Here is a 24,550-nt window from a genome sequence, read left to right as displayed (position 1 = left end):
ATTTCTCTTTCCTGTTTACCTCTTCATGTTCCACTTGAGTCTTGTATTTGAAAGTCAAATTTTCTATTCAGCTCTGGTCTTTTCATCAAGAATGCTTGAAAGTCCCCTATTTCACTGAATGACCATTTTTTCCCCTGAAGGATTATACTCAGTTTTGCTGGGTAGGTGATTCTTGGTTGTAATCCTATCTCCTTTGCCCTCTGGAATATTATATTCCATGCCCTCTGGTCCCTTAATGTAGAAGCTGCTAAATCTTGTGTTATCCTGATTGTGTTTCCACAGTACTTGAATTGTTTCTTTCTGGCTGCTTGTAATATTTTCTCCTTGACCTGGGAACTCTGGAATTTGGCTACAATATTCCTAGGAGTTTTCCTTTGGGGATCTCTTTCAGGAGGAGATTGGTGGATTCTTTCAATTTCTATTTTGCCCTCTGGTTCTAAAATATCAGGGCAGTTTTCCTTGATAATTTCTTGAAAGATGATGTCTAGGCTCTTTTTTTGATCATGGCTTTCAGATAGTCCAATAATTTTTAAATCTCTCTCCTGGATCTATTTTCCAGGTCAGTTGTTTTTCCAATGAGATATTTCACATTGTTTCTATTTTTCATTCTTTTGGATTTGTTTTACAGTGTCTTGATTTCTCATAAAGTCACTAGCTTCCAATTGCTCATTCTAATTTTTAAGGAAGTATTTTCTTCAGTAACCTTTTGGACTTCCTTTTCCATTTGGCCAATTTTGCTTTTTAGGGCATTCTATTCATTGGCTTTTTGGAACTCTTTTGCCATTTGGGTTAGGCTATTTTTTTAAGGTGTTATTTTCTTGAGTATTTTTTGGGTCTCCTTTAGCAAGCTGTTGACTTGTTTTTCATGGTTTTCTTGCATCACTCTCAGTTTTTCCTCTACTTCCCTTACTTGCTTCTCAAAATCCCTTTTGAGCTCTTCCAAGGCCTGGGACTGATGCATATTTTTCTTGGAGGCTTTGGATGTGGGAGCTTTGGCTTCTTTGTCTTCTTCTGGTTGCGTGTTTTGATCTTCTTTGTCATCAAAGTAAGATTCTGTGGTCTGACTCTTTTTGCACTGCTTGACCATGATCATCCCAGCCAATTACTTGAGTTATAAACTCTTTTGTTGTTAAGGTAGGGGTCTGTTTCCATTGTAGAGAATGTATTGACGGGGCAGCTAGGTGGCGTAGTGGATAGAGCACTGGCCCTGAAGTCAGGAGGACCTGAGTTCAAATGCAGCCTCAGACCAAACACTTGACACTTACTAGCTGTGTGACCCTGGGCAAAATCACTTAGCCCCAATTGCCTTAAAAAAAAAAAAAACAAAAAAAAAAGATCAAATGAGAATGTATTGTCCCAAGCTTTGGGGATTTTGTTCACCTGTTTTCAGAGATACTTCTAGGGACCTATAAATTTCCAGTTCTTCCAAGGTGTAGTAATCAAGGGTGAGGTGTTTACTCTTTCCTGGCCTGTGCTCTGGTCTATGAGTGACCACAAGCACTCTTTTCTGTCTTGGAACTGTGTGGAGGATTCTGTCTTCACTGCCACTACAATCTCCACCGCGCCAGTGCTCCTCCTTGCCCCAGGACCGCCACCCAGGACTGTGACCCAGATCCAAGCATGGGCAAAGCAAGAGAATCCTGCATCAGCAAGGAGATCTCTGCAATCCCCCTCTGATTAGCCACTGGATTCCCCCTCAGTCTGTGGGCCAGAAGCTCAGGAAGCAGTCGCTGCTGGGAGCCAGGCTCAGGGACTGAAGCTGAGACCACTGTGCTTCTCTCTCTCACCGCTGACACAGAGTTTTCCCACTGACCTTCTAAATTGTCTTTGGCATTTGTGGGTTGAGAAGTCTGGAGTCCATCACAGCTGCCCATGATTCAGTCCTCTGAGGCCTGAGCGCCCATGCCGAGCTGTGCTTCTCATCCCATCCGGCCCTATGTATCTTTTTGATCAATCATCCAGGTTGTCTTGGTCTGGAAATTTGTTTCACTCTGTCTTTTTGTGGGTTCTGCTGCTTTAGAATTTGTTTAGAGCCATTTTTTATAGGTATTTGGAGGGGTTTGGGGGAGAGCTCAAGCAAGTCACTGCTTTTACTCTGCCATCTTAGCTTTGCCCCCCTCAACAATAGTTTTTCACAAGAAAAACAAGTTATCCAAAATAAAAAAAAAAAGAAACTTTATGAAAATTTTATGATGAATGTAGAAATATTAGTATGTGATTGAGTAGTTAATGTTCATTCTCTAATGGACTGAACAGATAATTTCCAAAGGAGTAAACACACTTTAAAAATCACTCAAAAAAATTGCCAAAACTCTAATAATCGGTGAAATGTAAAGGAAAACAACTCCACACCTATAAATTTTGCAAAGAGGGTAAAAAACCCTGACAAAGTGCTGTCATTGCAGTTGGTTATTATTTCCTTTTTATAGAAAGAGGAAACGAAGCTGAGAGGTTAAGTAACTTACTAGCAAATGATTTGGCTAATAAATATTGAAGCTGGTTTGAATTCCAGTCTTACATTTCCTTATGTCATGTAAAGGGTGATTGTGCCCTTTGATTGAGTGGTGGTCCTGCTCTGAGGTCTATAGCTTTGTGATGTTATTATAAAGAAGAAAAAGTGAAAACTGTGAAACAACTAATATGTCCCCAAGCATCAAACTCAGAAAGAAACAGAGGCCACCATACCTTGTGTAAAGATCCCTGCAGCTGCAAATTGACTTAGTTTTGAAATATAATGTTATCTTTGCTTAAGTGCATTTTCATTTATTTTGTTAAATATTTCCCAATTACATTTTAGTCTGTTCAGGCCACCCTTGGGAGTGTTATTCAGAGAGTGCACCATGTGTTTCACGCCTTGGGCCTTGGCTGGACAAATAGTAGCATATCACTGAAGATGAAATTATATTGTCCCATTAAAAAGTGGCAGAGATGAGGAATACAAAGACATTTTGAAACATATAAAATGGTGTTGAGGGAAGAAAACACAGAAGAAAATACATTTTCATTACACCTGTTTAAAAGTAAACAAATAATGAATCTCTGAATACAGAGATATACACAAGGTTAGAAGGAAACAGCAACAAATAATTTTGTTGTTCATGCTATCATTGGTGTCCACCTCTTCATGACCCTGAGTGCTGTAAGTTCTTGACCCAGGTTGGAGGCTCTCCTTGGGAGTTTCTATAGATTGTTTCTGTACTCAGTCACTGTTTGCTTGCTGTGAGGCTCTGCAGGTTTGGAGAGATGAAATGCTGGCTCCCTTTTAATTTCAGACTACTTCCTGGCTGTTTTATTGTGGGCTTATGTGCTGGGTTGAAAGCTAGAACTGAGTCACAGCTCTGCTCCTGGGATTAGAGCCCATACAACCACATTTCTGCAACTTGTTCTTTGCTCAGTGAACAGCTGGGGCCAACACATTTGAGAGCACTTCTCTTTACCCTAGGTCTGTGAGGTGATGAGTGACAGATCTGCCAGATCTACCCAGAGCTACTTCAGGGGTCCCCTGGGATCTCTTTCTGGTCTGGTGTTTCCTTCTGTGGTGTCCTTTCTCAGCCCTCTTTGTATCTTTGGCCACTGGAATTCTCCCTGCTGCCTCATGTTCTCCTGGCCAGATCTTATATGTCTCCAGTAGTTCCTTCTATTTGCCTCCCTGGGCTAGAAAAATGACTCGCTTCTTGGATTTTCTGATCAGAATTTGGTCTGGTACATTTTTTAACCATTGTAGATTAGCATTTGTGGGGAGCTAAGCTCTGTTGCTTCTCATTCTGCTATCTTGACGTTCCCAGCTCATTGTTATTTTAATTATATGATTTAGTCACCCAGGCTCAAAACTATTAAGTCTTCCTTGTTTTTTGCTCTTTCCTATTTGCATATAACTAGTCCTGTGCTTTGCCTGTTCTTCCATTTCATCCTGCAGCTAGGGGCAGGTTGATTTTCATAAAATATAGCATTGATGCTGCTGCTCCTGAATACACTTGGAAATTTAAAATAGATTCACATTACTATCTCCTAATGTAAAAATTTCATAGTCCAGCACTTGCCATGGTTTGGTTCCAGCTGCCTTTTCCAACCTCATTTCCTGTTTCTTCCCAGCACATAGTGTCTGCTTTAGCCAGATTGCTTCTTGTCTCTGAAATGCTTCACATGCATGCATATCTCCATTGTTTTTCATGTGTCATTTTCACTACTTAAAGTATCCCTTCCTCTGACCTGATCTTTTTTATTGAAATCTAAATGTAATTGTACACATTAGATTCTGTCCTGGGTCCTCTTATCTTTTCTTATTTTACTCTCATTTGGTGATTTCAACAGCTTCCATGGGTTCGATGGTGATTTCTATGCTTAACATTATCAGATCTGTTTATCTAGGCCTAACCTTTCTCCTGACCTCCCATTTTTACTTCTCCAGTTGCCTAATGGACATCTTTACTCATCACATCCAAAACTGAACTTATCTTTCCTAACCAAACCCTTCCCTCTTGAAATCTCTGCTACTCTTTAAGATACTGTCATTCCCCTAGTCATCAGGGGATGGGGTGGTCAACTTTCACTGTGTTGTCCTTCACTGCTTGTTCTCAGTCCCCATGTGCATTCAGCTACCGGTCTGTTGATGTCTTGGATATGCCCCCTTCTCTCGAGACTCTGTCATTGCTACCACCCTTTATTATCTATTGTAGTAGACTTTTGGTTGGTCTCCCAGTTTCAAGCGTCTCTGCTTTCTTGTCCATCTTCCACCCAGCTATCAAAATGATCTTCCTGAAACATGGCTCTGGTCATGTCAGCCCTTGTATTCCGTCAGCTCTAGTGACTCCCCAGTCACCTCCACAATCAAATATAAAAATCATCTCTTTGCCTGTTAGAGCTCTTTATAATCTGGCCCCCTCCTACCTTTCCAGTCTTTTTATACCTTACCTGCCTCTGCTGACTTTGTGACCCATTGATACTGTGATGGGTGAAATCTGAAATAACTGAGGAAACAAAGATTCGAGCATATCAGTTTATGAAGCAATGCATGCCAAGTCCCCAACAAATCAGGACCAGGCCCCTTCCTCAGTTTTGCAGTGGCCCCCAAATACAGGGGGAAACAGATTTTTATACATGAAAAGAAAACAATTAACAGGATATAAACCAGCATGCAAGATTAGATAATCTGATTCTACATCCAGGAAAGATTAAGGGCTTTCCAGGTTGGAAGGGGGGGGTGAGTGAATTTTGAGAGTTGGGAGGGGAGAGAGCGAACAGGTACAATTCCCTGAATCAGAAAAAGAGATGTGTTGTCCCCCATCTCCCCACAGTGTCTGTTTCAGTCAAAGGAACAAGGAAACAGTAACTGATTGACCAGTATATGGCCATTTTTCCAATAAGACACATAGATTGCTTGAGATGTATAATTGTTAAAAAACTCCTTGTATCTGTCTTTGGATCTAATGGGGTTTCTGGTCACCATAACTTCAGTTCTAAGTTAAGGATCTCTAAGCAACAAGTAGAGGTGGTCCAGGGCAAGGTTTAAACAATGCGGTGAATGTTTCTTAAGATTCCTGTAATTGTTTTCTTACAAGACAGAAATTGGACAGCACCCAGAATTGAATAGAAAGGGGAACAGAGCCAGATCTAGAATTGAGTCACAAGATGGAGTCATGGGGTTCACTAGACTCCCACAATACATGACCTTCTTGTTGTTCCTCAACCAAATAGCTCCATCCCTAAAATCCTGGTATTTTCACTAGCTCTCCCTCATGCCTGCAGTCTTGTTCTTTATTATCTGTTTCCTGGCTTCCCAGGCTTCACCTAAAATCCTGCTTTGTGCAAGAAGGCTTTCTTGGTTCCCCTGGTTCTCCAAATTATCCTGTTTGTGTAGTTTGTGCATAGTTATTTGAAAGTTATGTCCCCTATTAGACTGTGAACTCCTTGAGAGTGGGGACTATGTTGTTGTAGTTGTTGTTGTTTTTTTGGGGGGGATGGGTAGGGGTCTTTATTTCCCCAGTGTATTGTACAGTGCATGGAACCTAGTTGGTTCTTATTAAAATGCTTGTTGCTTGCTAGAAACTCTGGCATTCTGTAAGATTCGAGGTTTTAACACCACATTCTGAAGGAGGCCGTTTCTGTCTAGGTAGGCCCCCCCAGTGCCTTTTTTTGTAAGGTTACCTTAAATGGTCTATTTAATTAGCTTGCAAGTACCTATTTGCATATGTTATTGTGCCTTCCTTCCCCTATCCCAATTTGATCAGAAGCTTCTTGTGGGCAAGGATAGCACTTAGCATAGTGCTGAGCTCACAAAGTCCTTAATAAATGTTTGATAACTGAGTGAGATTAAAATCATGCCTATAGCCTTGAAATCCTAGCTCAGATGCCATATCCTTAATGAAAAGTAATAATAACTTGCATTTATTTAGCTCTTTAAAGTTTACAGAGCACTTTCTCCTGAACACTCCAGTACAAAGTGAGTGTTTACTTCCAGTGTGTTTTTGTAACATTTTATTATTTATGTCTTGTGATAGAGGAACTGGAACAGTTTGCTCCAGAATACTTTCAGCCCTCATTTTGTCTGTCTTGGTTCTTTAATCAATTGGAATTCTGTTTCTAAGAAAAGATAATTTCAGTTCACATTGAAATATTTCTTTTTATGTAGATTAAATACATTTTGCAGCTTATTGTCTGAAGGGGCAAATGAATGGGGTCAAGAAGGGTTTGGGTAAATAGTGGAGTGAGAGAGAGTAACAGAGGATTGTGGGGGGTGGGGTAACCTCTTGATGCTGATGTCATCAAATTTGACCTTGACTTTTTTATGAAATAGACTTTTTCCAAAGACACAAACTGGTTTTGCATACTGTTGCGTCTCACCATGTGTGGCATTTTTTGTGTTTAGTGGACCATCAGATCACTTCAGGAATGCAGATACTGTTACTTCTCTCAAGCTGTTGTCGGATGCCATCACTCAAATAACAACAGAGAGTTCAGAGAAGACCACATTTTCATCCGAGATTATTATTAATTCTCAGGCTCACAGCATCCTTAACAAGCCATCTCATTGCCCAACTGGTAAGAAAGCTTGATTTTATTATGTGTGTGCATTTAAATGTGAAATCTGTATGTATCCATATATAATGAGTAGACCAGCCGTTACACTTCTGAGTCCTCCTGGAGATTTGTGATGACCAGGGCAAGAGGAGCTTTGAAGTTTTGTCTTCTCGTTTCTTTGTCTTTTAAAAGTTGGCAGTACAATCAAGTTTCAAGAATAATAGGATCTAGTGCACGTTGTTTACGTTATTAAGAGAGTGTGATTTATTCATTCTGTTAGTGTTGGTCATCCCTCAACATGCGATCACAGATCACTGAATACCAGGATTGGTGATGATCTTGTATTTAAACAGGTTGGTCTTTCAGTGATTCATTTCAGTTCGGTTTGACAGACACTAAGTTCTATTTGGTACAGTGCTGTGCTAGGGATAGAAAGACAAAAAATCCGAACCTTTCATATCCTGCAGGAACTTAGATTACTGCGGATATAATGTGCACAGAAATAAATACATACATACATATATACATACATATGTACATAGGAATTTCGAGAGAGAGTACTCATGACTTCTTGCCTATACATTACCATTAGAACGATGCCGTAGTCTCCTTCCACACACTGTGCGCTTCTCCATTGCCCTTTGGGCCCCCAGTAATTCTCCTTCTCTAGAGATCAGACCGCATCAATGGGAACATGTTGTTTCTGCTGGGGGAGCATCTTGTGAAGTGTTCAAAGCCCCGGGCCACTTTCCAGATGCCATCCTGCTGCTCTTTTTCTCCTTTTCAGTGTGTCTTGTTTCCTTGTCTATTAATGAATTCTGTCGGGGGATTTAGAGCTGCTTGATTGCTTGTACTCAGAGTCGTTGTGAATGTGGCAGGAGATGTGCCGTGATATACCCCTGGTGCCTGTGCTTGGCCTGGGACCATTGAGCATTCTTATCCATGACTTGGATTAGGGCATAGATGGCATGCTCGTCCAGTAGCAGAGGGTGAAGAAGTTATCATTATCGAGGGAGATCTTGAGAGGCTAGAACTATGGGCTAAAGGAAAGAAAATGTACCTGCAGTACATGTGCAGTATTACACCAGAGTCCCACAGAATCAGCTTCACAATCTGTCAGCTGGAACAGGCTTGGTTAGGAAACAGAAAAAAATCGGAGGAAAATGAAGGGGTTTGTTTTAGGGAGCTGCCAAGGAGAAGGCGGTGATATTCCTCATCAAGTGCACTGAGAAGAGAACTGCAGACTGTCCAGAGGACAACAGGCAGGACGGTGAAGATAACGTCCTGCGAGGATCACACGGAGGAAGCGGGGATGGTTAGTCTGCAGAGAGAAGACTTGGAGCAGGGACTGCCTCCTGCCTGTAAAAATTATAGTTGGAACAGTCCTCGGAGATCCTCTAGGCCAAGCCTCCTCCTCCACAGACTGCATTGGGGAAGTGGCGACCACAGGCACCCACATGGGCAGTGGCAGAGTTGGGAGTCAGATCCGAGTCCTAGCGCTCCAGATTGGTCACTTGTTCGTTGGCTTCCTTGGATAGAGGTGTTTGTAAAATCTTTTGGTGCAGTATGGTGGAGGATTGTGACAAGTATTCATTCATCAAAATGGGAGATGTGGTAGAAGGAAAGCATTTGAGGATGTATTTTATCTTTATATCATGAATGAGATGTACAGGTTCAGACTGAGCAAATCAGTGCATTGGTTGTCATTTGCTTCTTTGTTTTGTTTTGTTTTGCTAGGCAATGGGGTTTAGTGACTTGCCAAGGGCCACACAGCTAGTAAGTATTATGTGTCTGAGGCCGGATTTGAACTCAGGTCCTCCTGAATGCAGGGCCAATGCTCTATCCACTGAGCCACCTAGCTGCCCCTTATCTTTATATCATGGGAGAGGGAAGAGTTATTCAGGCAGAAAGACTGTGAGACTGTAAGGACCTAAGCTTATGCACAAACATATAACTTGTAGACCAGTGATCATGGAGATGGCAAGTGTAAGAAATGATTTGTCCTAGTTTCCTAGGTTAGGAAGTTGAGACCAGTAATGGCTACAAATTCAGAAAAATTTAAATGTAGGAGTAGGGTCCTTTATCCCTACATCCTTAGGCTTAATGATGCTAGTGGCTATACAAGACTATGCTAAAAGCTTTGAGTCCCCCCCACCCCCACCCCCCAGTTTAATACATCCTGGTGCATAAGACAATCATTTGAAATTAAGAAAATCAGCTCATTTGGGAATTTTCACAGAGGTGAATGCGTGGCAGTGCACTCAGAATCCAGAAGGGCATTGTCTGCTGTTAGTCTGGACATCTTACTCTCTAATCAGTTTCTAGGGGGAAAGAAAATAACAGAACCAATTCTTATGAACCGGAGTCTCTTGATCCCTAGTTAGCTCAGAGATGTAATTCTAACATACAACAATTGATTTGCAATCTGTCCAGTCAGTTTTTATCGATTTCATAATGAGTGGTCAGACAGGTCATCATAGAAATCATTACTATAAGCTAACTTTCAGTCAGTTGGTGGTGCCATAGTACACAAAGTGCTGGGTCTACAATGAGGAAGGCCTCTGTGACCCTAAGCAGGTCACTTCACCTCTGATTGCCTTAGTCTTCTCACTGTAAAATGGAGATACATTAAATTTTGTATTTATGTTGCATTTGATAACCTGCTGGGGTGGTTGTGAGGGTCACGCAAGCACTGTGTGCCTGGCACATAGTAGGCACTTAATAAATTCCTTTCCTTCTCTTGCCCCCCCCCGTCTGTCTGCATTTTTTTTTGGCTGCAGGTTAATGTGTGCTGGGGGTTGAGGGCAAGCTTAGTTCCACTTTAAACCAAATTATTGTCATATATTCTTGCAGCTTCTTTCACAAAGCTGGTAAGATTTTATAACTTGTCAAGGTCAAAAATCCAGGTGACCTGGCAGCTTCTCATAGAACTTCACAGTTGTCAATGAGACTTTCCAGTGGCTTTTGTAATATCAAGCCTCATTTTTTAAAAAAAAAACAAGATATATACCCTTGAATACGTAAGACAGTCTTTAACTAGAAGAGTACCTACCATACAAGGCTTTTGTGAAGATCCCATGAGATAACCATGAGAAGTGCTTTGTATGTGAGTGGGATTGAGACCACCTACCCAAATAAAATTCGGAGGTTTCTCTCAGTAGAAACATAAGTTTTCTTCTAGCAAGTGTTGCGGGAGAATTAGACACCACCTACCCAGGGCCGACTGGAGTAGGGAGGCGGGATCCAAGCAGCAAACCAGCGGTTATAGACCCTTAGACAAACAGCTCTAAGAACCCCCCCCCTTGTTTACCGCAGTCTCTTTATCCCCATTGGCTGAGGTAAGAGACAAACCACTTTACCCAAGAACTAAGAGATACATTTTACCCAAAACAAGCTTGGAAGCTAGCAGATTGCCTTATTTGGCAAAGAGAAGGGCGGAGTAGTGGTTACAAAACAAGGGGGGGGGCAGCTGGTATAGGACTTTATTTTCCCCCAAACATAAGATTTACAGGAAAGTGAAACTTAGGGCCAGCTCATGCTAAAGCCTTGCTACATTTTTGGAGCATAGCTTCCATTTTATGTGAGAAACTTTCAGTTGTCCCCCACATTATGCTAATCATTATTGTTATCATTAGTAGTGGTTGCAGTAGAGGAGGTGGTGTGGTGTTACTAGTAATGATAGTGGGGTGGGGGGTGATGGTGCCGGCCCTAGTGGTGGAGGCAGCGCAGCCATTTGTTCTGCTGGGACTGTGCAGATAGCTGTGGTGGGGTTACTCTGCTCCTGTGATTTTCGTCTCACAAGCATGTCTGGACTCGGATGCTGCTTTAGTGTGTGCAGTGCTTTCCTGTACCTACTTGCAGCTCCAGCCTCCGCTGCTGGTTTGGGCTTGTGTGTGGGGGTGACCTCTGTCTCACAGGTGGCTGTCAGACCTTGTTTGGTCCTGACTCTGACTCAGTGGCTTCCTTTTGTCCCAGATGCCCAAGTGTGGCCCTGTAGCCCGAACCTAATGGAAGGGCAGCCTGGATAATGTCAGTTTGTGGTTTTCTGAGTGCAAGAACCTGTGACCCCCTTCCCCTGGGGACCTTCCTCTGGACCATTTGAGGTCACCATCGTGCTGTCCTGTGAAGCCTCTCTGCCTCTCAGCCTCCCTCTGTGTGGTCAGAGTGTTGTCCTGGGCTCTCTGCCCTGTGCCCTTGGAGGCTGGAGGCTTCAGGTGTGTCTGGAGGGTCTCAGCTCCTGGAGCTTGCTGGCTTCCGGCTTGTGCAGCTAGCCATTCAGCCCTGGAGTCTATCCACTGCAGAGGTCATGTCACAGAGAGATTGCATGTATAGGTGATGAGGACCTCCATTTGGCAGCTGGTGTCAAAGCTGGGAGCAACCCAGAGCTTCCTGCACGAGTCGTGATCACTCAAAAAATGAAAACCAAGTGATAGGAAGATAGTTACTGTGTAAACTGCGATTTGTTGAAGAACGTTGTCTGAACTTGTCCATTAGAAGAAAGCTTGAACTGAATGAAGGCCAGTGAATGATGTTGTAGGATCGGTATTGAACAGGAGATGATAACCAGCTCGATTAGCTTTGGGAAATTGTACTTTAGCTTTAGTGCTGGTAGATGTCTGAAACAAAAACCATCTTACTTTCTTAATGTTTTATTTTTGCCTCTTAATTTTTTCACACCACTTTTATTTCTCAATTAGCTCCTGTCCCCAGTCAAATTATCCTTTGTAGGGGCAGCTAGATGGCGCAGTGGATAGAGCACCGGCCCTGGATTCAGGAGGACCCGAGTTCAAATCTGGCCTCAGACACATAACACTAGCTGTGTGACCCTGGGCAAGTCACTTAACCCCACTGCCTAGCCAAAACAAAACAAACAAACAAAAAATTATCCTTTGTAACAAAGGAGGGTTCCACAAAATAGGCACATTAACCATATCTTATTGCATGTTCCTCATTTCTCTCCTGTAGTTCTTTCTCTCTCTGCTGGGAAAAAAGTAAAGATGTCGTTTAAACACTTTATTATTTGGGTGATATGTAGTTTTCAGTTATTAAATATTCCAAAAAATTGAAGTTGAGGTTGAGAGAGAGAGTTAATACGGGTATGAGTAAACTGCCACATTTGCTCCTCCGTGTAAATTAATTCTCCACCGTGTTTGTAAAGGACAGCGTCATCAGAGAAGTGTATGACTGTGCAGTGGACTGGCTGGTCACATGGTGGGGATGACAGAGAAGGGGAAGGCTGCCTGCGTCTTTAAGGCCCAGGCGATTTTAAGTTGTCACAGCATGTTGGGCTGACAGACCTTCTGTGACTAGTTTAGCAAAGCCTGTGGAGAAGAGTCACCGTGGTCGACTGGTCACCACTGCTGTGGTTCCCGTTGTTCAAGGGAGTGTGCCCATACTAAGTAGAAAGCAGATTGCTGTGTTGACATACATTCTTTTAAATTCCTGAATTTGTTTGTTTGTGAGATTTTTTTCATGAGGAGCTTAATTAATTGGGCCAATGGTTTACCAATTTAATTTTTTGAAAGAAATAATAATTTTTATCCTTTCCCTATTTTGTTCACTTTGTTTTTATTATTTCCCTTTTCTGTACTTTAAAGATTCATTTATTGGATCAAAAAATCCAGTGCTGTCCGCAATTGGTATGAATATTTGTACCATTTCTTCCTATTTTTTATTGAGTTTATTTTAAAAAAGTTAAAATTTCTCAGTCAAGTCAAGTGGGATATTATCCTGGGATTGCTAGTGTATAATGTAGAGGTCCAAGTACTTTTCATTCCTCTCAATCCCCCCCCCCAATTTACAGTCAAGTTTTCCTAGTATATTTATATGAGTACTAAATCTTTTTCAGCTTTTATTTTCTAAAAGCTTCTCAAGTAAGCCTTTTGTATGGATATGGTTAGATGTCTAATCTTTATGTCCTGTTCTCTTTTTTTTTTGCCCAATATAAGCTATATTTGTTGATAACTCTAAAATGTTAAAAGTCTGAGAGTGAAGGACCTTCATTTTCTGTTTCTTTTCATTGGGACGCTTGATATTCTTACGTGCTTTTATTTCTATGTATATTTTCTCTAGTTTTGTAGAGAAGCAAAACCCCATGGCATTTTCTTTGGTTAATACATGAATTATAAAAATTAATTTGTCATTTCTTATTAAGTCTGCAGTTATTAAATTCCTTTGGAAACATAAGTTGGTAATCAGTGGATGCAGTTGGAGAAATTCTGAGTGATAAGCTGAATGATAAGTGTATTGAAGGAATTAAGTGGAACCTTTAAATTTGTTTTTAAAAACTGAAGAAGAGATGAAAAAATAAGGAGATTGCATAATGACATTTGAAAGAACTAAAATCATCGATGTAAATGCCAGATAATAATAAAAGAAGTTGTACAGTGCTCTACAGATAATAAAAATAAAGTTGAAGGACAAGACCCATTGTTAATAGAAGTGGAAAATCAACAAAATGACTGTGTAGCTCCAAGTCACAGAATTGCAGCCGTCAGAATCATTGGCTTCCTAGAACGACATCATATTCAGTACTAAATCAGAGAAAACTTTTCTGAATGGACAATCTCCACCCTGCAGGTAGAGAAAATGCTGAGGCATGAGAAATCCTAAAGTTGATTCGCCAAGGTATATAATTGGATATCTGGAATTACAAAGAAAATGTTTCTGAAATACTAAGAAAAAAATTTTTTTTGAAGAGAAATTAAAATTCAAAATGTCAATTAGATCAATACAGGGCTTACTAGCTTTGTGATCTTGGACATGTTACTTAAGCTTCAGTTTCCTCATCTGGAAAATGGGGATAATAATTAGCCAGCTAACATGGACATAAAGGAGGATAATACTTATGGAAACTTTCAGGTTTCTGAGAGAATGGTTATTGGTGCTGTTTTTAAGAAACAATTTATAAATAATGTCAAACAAAGCTGGACAAATACATATAGAAGCACTTTTTAAAAGTAGTATTTCCCCTCATTTCCCCCTCCCCCAGCCACACATTTGGCAAATATATCTATGCTTTTGGAAAATAAAATTTTCTTTAGATGGACATGACCTGGAAGAATTTATCAACAAATTCTTCAGTGGAAAAGATCAGAGGATCATAAATTTAGAACAGAAAGGAATGTGACGTTACCTATTGCAGTGTTCATATCTATAGAGGAGGAAACTGAGGTCCACGGAGAAGTGACTTTCTCAAGGTAATGGCACAATTATTTCTTGGGGCTGGCTGTGATTTGAAGTGGGACCCCCTAACTCTAAATTCAGTAGTCCTTCTGCTTCATGTGCTCCCTGTAATTAGTTCATAAATAAATCGCAACTGACCAAATGATAAGTACTTAAGATCAATAATGTATTTTGCCTATTACTTAATACAATTAAAACTTAAAACATGCATGTGTACATACATGTATGTGTATGTGTGTTTGCATATCTATGCATGTGCATACTTGTGTGGATGTAAAAAAGAAATTATTTTTAACTATGATAGAAACAATCAAGATAAGTTTCATTTAAAATGCATTATCAATAACAAAATTGGTAAATTAAAGTGAAAGTGCGTTTAGATATCTTCAAAATTGCTAATAAAAATCTAACAGATGACAAACAATATTAAAAACATAGGAGAAAAAGGGAAAGAGTTGGAAGTTCCAAGGGGAAGATTTCTTAAGCTTTAGTTAAGCTTCAGGGAAGTATAAGAGTTAATACTTTAACAAACAATAATATTTTTCATTGAATATTTTAATAGTTGAAAAATAAATTAAGAATTAAGGTTAAGAATGTTTCACTTCCTCTAGTTAACTTTAGTAATAATTACAGGAAAACTTTAGGAGGCACATTAAATATATTCTAACAATATATGTAAATGGGCTGAATTTTCCCATTCTAAGAGAATTGTAGAATTGTAGAATAGTTCACACAACAAGATCTATTATTATTTTGCTTATAGGAAAGACGTTTAATATAAAAATATGTACCTAGGTGTAAATTAACAGGTTAGGTCTATGTGATGCTACTGCATTTAAAAAAAAATCATAAATGGGTAGTATTAGTATCTGACAGAGTAGAATTCAAATTGGAAAACATTGAAGGAAGTAGACAAGGCTTTCACTAAATAGTGGAAATAGAAAGGAATAACTAGTTTTTAATAGTTCTCAGTTTATGTGTCCCAGATAACTTAGTGGTTAAATATATTGAAAAAAGGTTATCAACAAATCAGGAAGCAGACAAAAGCATATTATAGTAGGAGACCTCAATATCCATTAATGGAATATGACAAAATCAATACAAAGATTGATAGTAATTCAATCACAGATTTGTACTGCTTAGTTAATATGTTAGAATTAGTACACTCACACACACACACACACACACACACACACACACACACAGGAGAGAATGAGTTCAAGAAGAGAAGCAGGGAATGTTCACATGGAACATTCACAGAAATTTAAAGTATAATTATAGAGAAGCCCGACATAAATTCAGAAAGGCAGAAATTATGCAAGCTATCTTTTTCAGACTTCTTAAAAGTGCCTTAGGTAGAGAATTTATTATATCTCTTTTTCTTTTTTACTGATAGATACTTAAAGTTTTTACATTTTCATTTATGTAAAACTTTGTTACTATTCCATAAATTCCAGTATGTTGTATCTATAACTTTCTTTATATGCATTCTGTTGTTACATTAACCAGGGTGTTGAGAGGAATTTTAATTTCTATGTTATTGTATGCCAACTTCAGAGTTATAAAGCCCTAATTTGAGTTTTTCTTAGGTACTTTTTTGGCTCACTTATCTTTTTTATTGATAGGCTTTCTCTCTCTCCTTCTCCCCCCCTACATACGGGCTCTAATATTTAGTGATCTTAGTGGTATAGACATGCTTGAGGATAGTATTCATTTGAAGAGTCCCATCACTTAATGACATGGGGTGGGAAAATGCTGAAAATCTGAGATGCTAAAAGAAAAAATATTTAACTCCGCTTTGCCAGTGACAAATGGTGCATCAGAATCTCCGTATACTCATCACAATTGGAGACCAGAAAGATCTGGTTGGTTATTTAAGTATTTGGAGTAATAGGAAGCTATGTATACCATATAGGTATTGTAAGTTATCAGTAAATTAGTTTGAATGACATGTACTGTATCATCTGGATGCTAAGTGCATATCATCATATTGTTTGATGACTAAGAAGGCATTTCACCATCTTTTGTTTCTGCACAGCCATTATTATTAACATGAGCAGCAATTATGGTGTTGTAGACTGAGTACATAGGAGTATTAAAAGTGTTTCACAATGACAGGATAATCATGTCTTCAGAATAGTACTTAAGAACTACAGTCAAACTCATAACCGATGAATGGCTTCTCTTGGACTGAATGCTGCTTGTGGAAGGTTCATAGAAGAAATATTTATTTTTGGAATGCTATAAAATGGGACTTATTTATACTTCAGCTTGTTTAGCATTATTAATGACTTGGAAATGCTTATCTTAGATGGCATTCTTATCAAATTTGTAAATGTTGGGTGACAGAATCTTATAAAAAAACAAAACAAAACATTGTGATGGGTTAAAACACGGGGCTGTCTTAATAAAAATAAATTAAACAAACAATATTTCATTTATGCTAAAAAAACTGACTTTCCAAATCATTGACCCTGTGCGGTGTTTAGTTTTTTGCCAATGTAAATATTGCTTCACTGAATTTTTAAAAGTGTCTTTGTCATGTTGATGTGTTTAAGTAGTTTTTTTTACATATTTCTAATTATTAAATTTAGCTGGTTAAGTTAGTAATTTTCATTTCTTCTTCTGAGTACTGCCTGTTCATATTCTTTAACCACTTATCTTTGGAAAATGGATATGATTGCTAAAATTTCATTTCAGTTCCCAGATTTTGACAAGATGGACTTTTATCAATAACATTTTTAGCAAAGATTTTTCTTCTGATGGGTTTCCTTTTTACTTGAGATTCTTTTTGTTGTGTAAATGTGCTTCAGTTTTGTATAATCATGTCCCTTTATTTTGTCTGCTATGATTTATCTGTTTAATAGTAAAAGTTTTCCACCTGTCCATCATTGCCACAGATATACCATTTAATTATATTCTAATTTATAAATTAGTTACTACTATTTGTGTCATTTCCTATATTTTCCTTGGTTCTTTTCTCTTGAATACCAACATGCTTCTGGCATAAAGCTGTGAGTCATAGAACACAATAGTTCTAAAGAAATGAAAGTGGTGGGGCAGCTGGATGGCGCAATGGATAGAGCGCTGGCTCTGGCTTCAAAAAGACCTGAGTTCAAATTTGGCCTCAGACACTTGACACTTACTAGCTGTGTGACCCTGGGCAAGTCACTTCACCCCATTGCCTCGCCAAAAAAAAAAGGAAAGTGGAAATCATGTGGGGGGCAGTGGCGAGGCCCATGGTGGGTGTGAGCTGTCACTGACATGTGAGCACCTTCAAAGAGAAATGAGGACAAGGGATGTTATCAGTGAAGTGTATGATAGAAAAAGAAGATAGACTTTGGCAAGAGGAGGAGTCAAAATGTGGCTCCCCTGAGGCGCCCCACTTGTATTCCCCCAGTGTCTGAAGAAAGCCAGGCAGGCCCCTTGGATGTTGAGTGGCCTCCTGTGAGGAGCCTCAGAAAGGACCCTAGAAAAGAGTTGCTCAGGACGGATGGGTTGGGATGTGCATTATTGCAAAGAACATCCAAATTGATGGGATCATAGTTCCAGTTTAGTATTTTAGATCAGTGATCCCTTTGGAATGTATTGTGGAATATGAGGTGGAATGTAAATCTAATCCCATTTTTCATCTTACTGCTCTTCAGTTTTTCCAACAGAAATTGAATAAGTGATGCCTTCTTTGTTTTGTGATATTGGTTATATAAATCACGAGTTTATTATGTGTCTTTGCTTCTAGTTTTGAATTTTCAGATCTGTTGTATTAATCTTTTATTTTTTATCTAGTATGATATAGTTTGGTTGTGGGTGATTTAATAATAGTCTTTTATAATTATAATAACACCAATTTACATAGCAATGTAAGATTTATTTTTTCTTTTTTTCCTAACAACTGTTTGAGCCATAGAGTCCCCATGTTATTATCCCCTATTTGACAGATGTAGAAATTAATCTTTAGAGAGTTAATTGCCTTGCCTCCCCTCATAGCCTGTGTGTGCAAGAGCCACCATATTCAGGCACTTGAAGAACACGAGGCTATGAGTACCTGATATTTTTCATCCTTGCGATCAGAACAAAACTCCTCCTGATTGTCCTTCCCCAACTCCCCCTTTATATTTTTGTTTGTTTGTTTGTTTTTGAGGCATTTGGGGTAAAGTGACTTGCCCGAGGTCACACAGTTAGTAAGTGTCTAAGGTTGCATTTGAACTCAGGTCCTTCTGACTACAGGGCTGGTGCTCTATCCACTGAACCACCTATCTACGCCATTTTATGTTTTGTTTTTCACTCTTGCACTATGATGCTTTCCGTCCCTACAGCTCAGCTTTCACTGTTGCCCTACAAGCCTTCTGGAAGTGCCGAAATGTACTACGTTCCAAGCTCATTGGAGCCATCCCAGTATCCTGTTGCCAAGTCAGAGACCACTCTGGAGAGCAGCCACTCAGGTAGTATGTGGATCTTTGGTTTATGAAAATATTGTTGGCGTTAGCTCCCCGTGGTAAAGTGTAAAGATTGGAAGTACTTCAGTATTCTTTGTACACTGTTCATCGGGGTTCAAATAGCTGAACAGTGGAGGCATTTGGTAGTGGGTCTGTCTAAGAAAGAAGCTCGTTTTGTTTTATCTCCTCATCCTCGCGGTTCTGCGTTGTTCTTAGGTGATAAGCATTGAGAACTTTAGATCTTGTTTTTAATAGGCATTCACGTACCTCTGTTGACTGGGTTCTATCTACTAAGTGATCTCACTCTGGTATTGTACATGCCACTAGACTTGTGCCCCACTTCCAAGGTACATGTGTACCACATGTGTATACATAAATAAGTATGCACAAACTAAATACAAGGTAATTTTCTGCAGGAGGGATGGGTGAAATAAGGAAACACGGCCTCTTTTGAAGGAATTTGATGAGGTAAGAAGTGATGTATCCTCCCAGCACAGAGAACAGCCTGTGCTCAGATGGAGGGCCATGCTTCAGGAGCAGTGAGGCCAGTTTGATGGGACTCTAGATTGTGCAGATCAGTCAGGCATATTAAGTGCCTAGTGTGTGCTTGGCACTGAGAAGGCAAAGCTCTGGGGAGATAGAAAGAGCAAAACTAGTGTCTGCCCTCGAGGACCTTGTGTTCTACTGGGAGAGGCCACAGAGTACACAAATGGGTACCCCCAATAGATGTGTAGAGCGGATGGCCTGAGGGGGAGGCCCAGGTGCCTGGGAGATGCATGCTGGGGCAGCAGGTAGAAGAGCGGGAGGTCAGTGGTGACCAGAAACGTGCCAGAGTTTTGATGAGGGCATAGGAGAGCTGACAGAGTTGGAGGATTCGCGGAGGGCCCACCTGGCTCACAGGTTTCCTCTCCAACCTGCCCTGGCTGTGATTCTTTTCTTGGGGAGGGGGAGTTGACCGTTTTATCTTCCTTCTGCTTTCCTGAGGTTTTCTCCCCTCCATATTGGCCCCCATCTGCAGACTTGGGGCTCTCCCTCCTCACCTCCACCACCTCCTGGTCTCCTTGGTTCCCAACTGCTAGTGCCTTCTCTCTGAGACTGCCTTCCATTTACTCTGTGTATATGTCACATACACATAGTTGTTGTGTTCCCCTTTAGGATGTAGGCTCCTTGAGGGCAGGGATTGTATTTTTTCCTTTCCTTTACCACCACTTAGCATGGTGTATAGTAAACACTTAATAAATATTTGTGGTTGCTGACTGACCTCCCATATTCACTGCCTTTCAACTGTATGCCCTCACGGCCATATTGTCAGACTCTTCATTACCCAGCATGACTCTGTCTGCCCAATTCTGAACTCCACAATTTCATTTTCCAGCAGTACTCTCTTATCCTCTGAGTCTTGCCTACCCTCTCAATATACCTGTTTTTTGAACTCTTGTCCTTGGCCCTTCCCTTTCTTCACATCTTCCTTTCAGCCCAGTTGTATCCTACAGTTTGATTAGATGCTTCGATGATTTTTTTTTGCCCTTCTGCTTTCTTGATTGGTGCACTGTGAGCTCTGGCTAGCCCCACAACCTCTCCTTTCTCTGCTCCTCAGGCTAATGATGTGCCTGTATGGTGGTGACCAGCAGTTTCCTTGGTGTCAGCGCATCCTCCATTTACACAACTCACAATTCCCTTTAACTTAGAAGAAAGGTCTTTGAGAGTTACTGTAGCTAAAATGTACTGCTTTGTTTGCAATATGAGTAAAGAAATAATTAGAGAGCAAGCAGTGTTCTGAATGAGATTGTCACATGACCCAGGTGTACTGAAAGAATTGGTATATGCAATTGGAGGAAGAGGGGGAGAATTTGGAGCCTGGCAATTGTCCTGATTTTCAAAAAAAAATTTATACACACACATACACCCCCCCATCCACACCCACACCCACCCACACCCACACACAGTTTGCACACGTATATACATAGTTTGCATGCCAGTATGCTTGACTTCAATTCCTGACATCATTATAGAATCTATCAACTAAGGAACAATTGGGTAGTGAATGTTGAGACAATGAGGCAGCGATTACAAAGGGCTAGTGTGGCTGGCTTCAAGTTGAGGTCCTGTGAAACCAACCTTATTTCCTTGTTTAGCATGAATGCTGACTGAGTAGATTTGGGGAATGTTCAAGATAAAGTTTGTGTGGATTTAGCAAAGCATTAGATAGTCTTTTATTCAGGAAAGACCTCTGGTGCGAGGGCTGCCGATCCCTTTTTGGGGCTGCTTTCCACCTTTGGCGTCTACCTGATCCACCCAACTTTCATCTGTGGCTCTGAGAAACTGTAGCCTGTGTGGTGGCCACACCCTGGTAAACTGCCTCAGCAGACAGGCTGAACCAGGTTGAGGCTAACCTATGGGACTCAAAACCCATTGATGAGTTAGGGGGATATCTACCTGAAGCATGGGAACACTTTTCTTGACAAAATGGGTGCGTAAGAACAGTTTGTTCCAACAGCCACGAAGGCAGCTAAAGCAGGTCCTGTGGAGGGCTTAGAGCTTGGTTAGACATCGAAGACACCAAGATCATCCACTGTATCCTGAGCCATCACCAGTTGTCTTCTTGACTTTGTCTTGCTTTTTACTGGACTCTAATGACCCTGACAGAGAGAGCAAGGCTGATAACTTCACCCAGCTCTTGCCTCTCTTAATCCAATTTATGTGTGAATCAAAAGACGTCATCTACACTGTTTTACCTTTTTTTTAGCCTACCTCAAAGTCCCGTGGTGACAGGCAAGTGATGAAGCAGTAGGTACAGATACATAGGGAGCTATAGTCACAACCCTTCACACAGGTGGCCCAGGCCATAGGGTCGTCTTCTCACTGGAAGCACCAGTGGGATTTGGCAGCCTCATGGTGTCTGAGCAGCTCTTTAAGGATCTCACTGCTCATCTCCTGGTGTGAGGAAGAGGCTTGAAAAAGTGCCCTAAAAATGGTCTGCTCACCTAAGCCTGTCTTGAGTACTGCAGTAGGCAGGGATCCCATCCTATGAACAAAACACAAAAAAAGTACAAAAACTTCTGCCAAGATGATTCCATTCACCATTGGTACATGGAACGTGTGCACACTTGAAGAAAATAAAAAATCCAACAGACCTGAAAGATGAACAGCTCTTGTTGGGAGAGAACTCGGGAGGTATCCCATCTAAAGAGCAGCCCTGTGTGAAACAAGGCTGGCACATGAAGGCCAGCTTACTGAAGTCGGAGCTGGATGCGTATTTTTCTAGGATGGCTGCAGTGAAGGGGAGTGCCAGGAAGCTGGTATCAGTTTTGCAGTCAAAACTAATCTAGTCAACAGGCTTGTATGCCTCCCAAAAGGAGTGAATGATAGGCCCATGACAGTGCGATTGCTACTTGTGGAAAAGCTCACCACCATCATCAGTGCCTATGCTTCCACCATGATGAACCCTGATGAGGTCAAAGAAAAATGTTATGAAGACCTGGAGACCCTCATCATCAATGTGCCAAAAGAGGACAGGCTTATTTATAATTCTGGGTGACTTTAATGCCACAGTAGGCACAGAGTGCAACTTGTGTGTCTCATGACCTTTTCATCTCCAACACTGTCTTCCATTTACCTAAATGCAACAAAATTTCATGGATTCACCCTTGCAGCAAACATTGGCATTTAATAGACTATGTGATTGTAAGAAGAGACAGGATGTGAGAGTGACGAAGGTGTGGAACAGAATGCTGCATTGGTCATAGGCCTGTCCTTTCCAAGCTAAATATTTGCATTTAACCCAAATGGTGGCCCCAAGGCAAAATGACTATCAGAAGACTTAATGTCAGCAGATTAGAGCGCTTCTCTGAGAGCAAAGAGTTCCTTGCTAACTCAGAAGGAAAGTACAATCAACACGCGGTTGGCAGCAGTGGAGCAGAAAAGGAGCAGGCAGCTTTTAGGTATTGGGGGTACAGCACTGTGTTTACTCATCTGGGTTAGAACACTTGCAAATATCAAGATTGGCTTGACGAAAAAGATGGGGAAATTCGGAAGCTGCTAAATGAAAAACGAGAATTCCGTAGGGGTTTACCAGTAGAATAGTTCATCTGCCTCTCAGAAAGCAACATTTAACCCTATCAAAAGTAAAGTGAAAGTGAAGCTTACAGAAATGCAGGATTCTTGGCTTAGTAAGGAGGCAAATGAAATTTAGTTTTAGTAACAATCCAAAGTGCTTTTATGATGCCCTGAAAGCTATTTATGAGCTAAAGACTTATGGTGCATCTCAGCTACTCAGTGCTGATGGAGCCATATTGATTAATGATAGGTACATGTCTTGGAGAGATGGGGTGAACACTTCCCTAGTGTTCTCAACAGACCATCATCAATCAGTGCTGAAACCATTGACCATTTACCTCAGGTAGAAGTCAACCCCTCTCTAGCTGAATTTCCAGCTGAAGAAGAGGTTGTAAATGCCATTAGGCTCCTTTCATGTGGCAAAGCACTTGGTGCTGATTCTATTCCAGCTGAGATTTAAAAGGCAGGAGGTCTACTGGCCATTCAAAAGCTGACTGAAACTTTCTGGGTTTTATGGCAGGAGGTTATCCCCCATGAGTTCGAGGATGTCTCCATTAGCCATTTCTGTAAACATAAAGAAAATAAATTGTCCTGTGACAATCATGGGAGGGTCTCTCTCTTAATCGCTGCTGGCAAGATTCTTGCCAAAGTCCTTAGTAGACTGATCCTTCACCTGGAAGATGGTCATCTACCTGAGAGTCCGTGTGGCTTCAGAACGGGCCAAGGAATGGTTGATATGGTGTTTGCTGCCCAGCAACTGCAGGAGTAATGCCAGGAGCAGAACAGAGGTCTGTACACAACGTTCATTGATCTGACCAAGGCCTCTGATACTGTAAGTCATGAGGGCTTGAGGAAAATTATGTCAAAATTTGGTTGTCCGGAGAAGTTCATCAGTATTGTAAGTCAGTTTCATGATGGCGTACTTGCCTGGGTTCTGGGTAATGGACGATGCTCTTGGGTTTTCCCAGTCACCAGTGGAATGAAGCAAGGCTGCATGCTTGACCCGTGCTTTTTAGCATCATGTTTTCAGCAGTGTTGTCAAATGCTTTCAGTCAGGATGAACATGGTATCAAGGTCAGCTACCGCACCGGTGGTAAATTCTTCAACTTGAAAAGGCTACAAGCCAAGACCAAAGTGGAGGAAGTGTTGGTGCATTATTTTCTGTTTGCAGCCTCTGAAGCTGAGATGCAACAAAACAGAGACTGATTCTCTGCTGCTTGTGCTAATTTTGGCCTAACAGTCAATACTGAGAAAACACAGGTGTTCACACCAGCCAGTACCACACCATCCATACGTGGAACCAATTGTTATAGCAAATGGAGAAGTTTTGAGTGTTCCATGTGTCTCTCTCTGGAAAGTGTACTGCCAAGGTAAATGACTGAACAGCAGCAAAACTATTTAATGTAAAGAGTTATTGTAGGTAGAGAAATGCTCCAAAACTCACCCCAGAATAAGAAATAACTTCATCAACTGTAAGCAAGAGACTGAAAGGAAAAAGACTTCCTGAATACATAGAATAAATGAAATGAGAAAAAAATGGAGGAAGCAATTAGAATCCGTAACTTAGAACAGAAGGTGGTAAGCATTACCCAAGTGAAGAACTCCCTGTAAACTGGAATAATTCAAAGAAATCAGTGACTCTGAGATAATAAATATTGATTTAGAGAGTCACACATTCTTTCAGACCCTCAGGTCCTCAAAGAGTTTTAAGGGAGTTAATTAAGAAAAGTGAAGAACTGGGCACGAATTAGTTCTATCTTGAAGCTTTTAAGAGGAGAGGGGAAAAGGATGGTAAAAGGAATGCTCTAGTGTGGGAAGGAAGAAGAAGCTAGTTGAACTTTTCTCATCATTGGTGT

The 24,550-nt window shown here is 40.7% G+C and overlaps 1 protein-coding gene across 1 annotated transcript in view; it reads left to right on the top strand.

The window, feature by feature from the left end:
* ALMS1 (ALMS1 centrosome and basal body associated protein) overlaps positions 1-24,550 on the top strand; it is a 62,163-nt gene that overhangs the window by 3,290 nt on the left and 34,323 nt on the right. The window contains 2 exon segments of the mRNA XM_078149251.1: positions 6,866-7,038; positions 18,519-18,644. Coding sequence (XP_078005377.1) covers positions 18,563-18,644 — 82 coding nt within the window. The 5' untranslated portion in view covers positions 6,866-7,038; positions 18,519-18,562.

This window comes from Phascolarctos cinereus, unplaced genomic scaffold (genome assembly GCF_003287225.1).
Source record: "Phascolarctos cinereus isolate Bilbo 61053 unplaced genomic scaffold, phaCin_HiC Scaffold_2;HRSCAF=192, whole genome shotgun sequence".
NCBI lineage: Eukaryota > Metazoa > Chordata > Mammalia > Diprotodontia > Phascolarctidae > Phascolarctos > Phascolarctos cinereus.
The sequence above is the reverse complement of the archived record's forward strand: the minus strand, read 5'-3'. Positions and strand labels throughout refer to the sequence as shown.